The 1,207-nt window shown below is 41.0% G+C and overlaps 1 protein-coding gene across 2 annotated transcripts in view; it reads right to left on the bottom strand.

Moving 5' to 3' along the window:
• RAB8B (RAB8B, member RAS oncogene family) overlaps nucleotides 1–1,207 on the bottom strand; it is an 87,026-nt gene that overhangs the window by 12,877 nt on the left and 72,942 nt on the right. For both annotated transcript variants that reach the window (XM_011967743.1, XM_011967754.1), the window contains one exon: nucleotides 1,007–1,072. In XM_011967743.1, the coding sequence (XP_011823133.1) occupies nucleotides 1,007–1,072 (66 nt within the window). The remainder of the gene's footprint in view (nucleotides 1–1,006; nucleotides 1,073–1,207) is intronic.

Raw genomic sequence — 1,207 nt, 5'->3', positions numbered from 1 at the left:
TTTTTTTTTACACTTTAAGTTCTGGTATACATGTGTAGAATGTGCAGGTTTGTTACATAGGTATACACGTGCCATGGTGGTTTCCTGCACCCATCAACTGGTCATCTACGTTAGGTATTGAAGAAAACGTATTCTCCTAAGACTTTAGATGGTTTGGTTTTCCTTAACAGCTATCTTAATGAAAATTTATTAACGCTACTCCCTGATAAACACACTTTCTTATTTCTACTAAATGCCACTGTTAAAATTTATTGCGCTTAATCTACCTCAAATGTGTACACTAAAGGAATGTGTCCTATAAACTAACAGCTTAATTTTCCCTTGAGAGAGTACAGCCTTGAAAGTGATTTAACTCTTCTGCTGCAGGCATACAGAATGACATGAATGAGCACAGGACACTGGTTGGTCTTCTAGTCAAGGATTTCCAGCTGCCCAAACAAAGGGCAAAACTGAACTTCCACATTCTATTCTGTGAATCTTAACTGTGCAATCTAATTAACCCACGTGGAGGCTACATGCTAGAAATTCAACAACCAGTGTCTGCATAAAAATCAGAAGCAGCCAGTTGTGGTGGCTCACGCCTGTAATCCCAGCACTTTGGGAGGCCAAGGCGAGTGGATCACGAGGTCAAGAGATCGAGACCATCCTGGCCAACATGATGAAACCCTGTTTCTACTAAAAATACAAAAATTAGCTGGGTGTGGTGGTGCACACCTGTAGTACCAGCTACTCAGGAGGCTGACACAGGAGAATCGCTTGAACCTGGGAGGCAGAGGTTGCAGTGAGCCGAGATCATGCCACTGCATTCCAGCCTGGCAACAGAGCGAGACACCATCTCAAAAAAAAAAAAAAAAAAATTAGAAGCACAAAAGCCTACAAAGTGGAGTTGGGTCAACAAAAGGCATTCACTAGGTCAGAAAATACCAAAGCTTTGAGAGCTGCTTGAACACAGGCCCCTAAGCACCTGTGCTGCTCTGTAACAAGTCACCAAACGTTTCCTTCTTACCTCTTCTACATTTGCACTGGATTTTGCGCTTGTCTCCAAGAATTTAATCCCATAGTCAATTGCTAGCTGAAAGGCAAACAGAAATACTTAAATTTAGCAAAAGATGCTTGAACATATAATGCATTTATATTTCTTAGGTTTTTCAAAGTCTCAAAGGTAGGGTATCTATTTCAGAACTCCTGTGGTTCTCAAATTTCTTTG

This window comes from Mandrillus leucophaeus, unplaced genomic scaffold (assembly GCF_000951045.1).
Source record: "Mandrillus leucophaeus isolate KB7577 unplaced genomic scaffold, Mleu.le_1.0 Scaffold12, whole genome shotgun sequence".
NCBI classification, from domain to species: domain Eukaryota; kingdom Metazoa; phylum Chordata; class Mammalia; order Primates; family Cercopithecidae; genus Mandrillus; species Mandrillus leucophaeus.
Note: the sequence above shows the minus strand (reverse complement) of the source record. Positions and strands in the feature narration are given on the sequence as shown.